Source organism: Lactuca serriola, chromosome 3 (genome assembly GCF_051521515.1).
Source record: "Lactuca serriola cultivar US96UC23 chromosome 3, Lser_US96UC23_V15, whole genome shotgun sequence".
In the NCBI taxonomy this organism is placed as follows: Eukaryota; Viridiplantae; Streptophyta; class Magnoliopsida; order Asterales; family Asteraceae; genus Lactuca; species Lactuca serriola.
In genome coordinates this window covers 26,266,407-26,269,222 of record NC_136410.1, presented here as the reverse complement: position 1 = coordinate 26,269,222, position 2,816 = coordinate 26,266,407, and the positions used below count along the sequence as shown (strand labels likewise).

The 2,816-nt window shown below is 34.6% G+C and overlaps 1 protein-coding gene across 1 annotated transcript; it reads right to left on the bottom strand.

The window, feature by feature from the left end:
- Window positions 1-291: 291 nt before the first annotated feature.
- LOC145091715 (uncharacterized) lies at window positions 292-1,947 on the bottom strand. Its single transcript, XM_079029493.1, has one exon. The coding sequence runs from the start codon at window positions 1,623-1,625 to the stop codon at window positions 384-386; it is 1,242 nt and encodes a 413-aa protein (XP_078885619.1). The 5' UTR covers window positions 1,626-1,947; the 3' UTR covers window positions 292-383.
- Window positions 1,948-2,816: the final 869 nt, after the last annotated feature.

Sequence of the window (2,816 nt, the reverse complement as noted above, 5' to 3'; positions counted from 1 at the left end):
AAAAGAAAATCAGTTGAGGTGATAATCTTTCATTAGTGTAGTTGGACCGACAAAAATGCAAAATAGATGTGTTATAGATTGTATTGAAACGTTTGGTATTCAGGTATTTCAAAGATGTAAAATATTTCTTTTTCTAGCATCTTTTTACTTTAAAGTTCTTAATTTGATGTTCCAAAAAAAAAATTCTAAAACTTCTTTTTATTGTAAGGGAAAAAGTTCATAACGATATTGAGCAAACACAACCCATTTAATAAATTGAAAACATTTTTTTTTACGGAATAAGATTCTAGATTGATGCTCGAAACACAAAAATAACTTAAATAAGTAATCTCACAAAAATCAATCCTTCAAATTTTGAAGTCTTTCAATTGAGGACTTAAACCCTACGTAGGCAAACCTGAAACTCTTAAGGTCTTCCCTTTCCATCCTCTAATGAATAAGTGCCTCCCACTAGAAAAAGATCTTTTCATCTTATCATGATTAACATCACCACAATTCAAATATATGCTATTTTCATTCAACACTCGTTTTGATGATCCATCTTCGTATCCAAATCTACATTGTTCTGGTTTCAAAACATGTTTTGATGATCCAACACCTTCTCCAAATTGGCATATTTCCAATTCCATTTCATCTTGTTGATTAACGAACAAAATGTCAGCCATTGCTATCCGGGTTTGGTACAAATAACCCATAGATACTGATCTTCTTACTTCCCTTTGACCATCCTCTTCTCTTATCTCAATTACAGCATCTCCTTCTGCTATATCCCTTTGAACCCTCCTTGAGACAATCACCTCAGATTGAGGTGGAGGTGGAGGTGGAGGTGGAGGCGGTGGTGGTGGTGGGAGTGATAGTGGCGGTGGTGGTGGTGGTGGTGGTGGTGGTGGTGGTGGTGGTGGAGGAGGAGATAAAACATATGATATGGTACTATCGAAACAATTTACATTAGCTCGACATAACGGACAATTTGAATGACTTGTAAGCCAAGTATCGATGCAATAAACATGAAAAGCATGGCTGCATTTGGGCAAAAGTCTAAGATTCTCGTCTTCTTGAAATTCTCCTAAACAAACCGAACAATCAGTGCATGAAACCAATCCATCTCCTTTCTTGTATCTGCAAACCTTAATCGAATTGATCATACCATCATCCAAACCCTTGTCGGGATCATGCCAAGGACCAATATTGAAATGGTCTTCAATGTTATAATCATCCTCAACCATTTCCAACTCCAGGGTTTCTTGATTCTGAACGCCTCTCCTTCTCAAAGGTTCAGATGAATCATTGTTTACAATACAAAGTCGGGAGATTATAACATAGTAACTAATCAAAAGGCACACACTCCCAAAAACACCAATTATTACGATCACAAGAGGCGAGAGGTTGGCACCATCTGTATCATTGTCAGAAAACCCTACAGGCGGTGGAGGAGAAGGGAGGACGACATAGTTACACCACTGGGGACAGTATAAGTTGCAAATCTTTTGTGAACAATCTTGATTGTTCATATAAGGCACCCATGTTGTTGGGCTATCAACATCTATAGACCCCATAATTGGCAAACTCGCAACAAGTACGTGTAATCGTGTATGACAAGTAAACTCTAGTGAAATTCCATGCATATGAGGAGTTACAAGAAAATCAATACAGAAGGTGATGGATTATGAACTTTAACTTTCAAAAGCTGGGACTCCTGCAGCTATGTTGAATAACGCACAAGAAATAGATGACATGCATTGAAGAAACATAAGAGAAGTGAACTGACGTACAGAGAAAGAGAGATCTTGAAGTACACTGATCAGATTTCAGAGTCTCGTGATCAGTTTCGCGATTTAAGAAATGAGAGAACATATTGGAGAACTAATGGAAACTCATGAATTGAAGGTCTACTTAGTTGTAAAGTGGATTAAAGCGAAGAATGGAAGAAAGAATGTGCTTTTGATGTGGGGATATATCGAGGTGACTTTTTTAATCTTTTCTTTCCCTTCCAATTAACACTCTTTTCCTCTCTTTTAGTTTCTTTTTCTTGTTGGTCTATATTCTGTACTTTTATTATTTTAATGGAAAAATGGTTTCTTGACTAAAGTTAGTGTTTTCATGAACGAATCAAAGTTAATAAAAAGCATTTGATTACTTTCTCTTGTTCAATAGAATTTAAAAGAAGTCATATCCGATAATATACATATATAAATCTTGCATTGGGCATTTGGAATCTTGTTAGAAATCTTGCATTGGGCAATTGGAATTAATTTTTAAGTAAATATGCTTGAGTGTGAATCGGATTCCATTTTAAAAATGTATGTTCCACGAAACATGTTTTTTATATTTTTAAAGTATAAATCTTGCATTTGAGGGAAATATAATCTTCTGGTGTTTGTAGAATCGGAACACCTCATAGGCTCATACAAGTCGTAAACTTCAAAGGTCAACCTTTAATTGGACGGCCCTTTTGGTCGATAAAGAATGGACATTTTGGGTATCATGCATTTATTTATAATTGAAAATGAATTGCAAAGCAATATTAATGGAGTTGAAGTTGAAAAGGGAAAGGGAATAAAGGAGGAAGAGAATATAATTATGAAAGGGTAATGTTTAATATTTGAAAAGATTAGGTTAAGCAAGTAGATCTAAGTAATGATGTTATTGTGTGGTTCGAACATATCATGTGCTAACAAGCATAAATTCTCAAATAGAACATTAAATAAACTTATGAAATCGAAAATAATTTTAATCATATAATGCAAAAGAATAAAAATTTAATGATTATGTGGATATAATTTACAAAAGGAAAAGGAAATTGTTTTGTTGCGGAA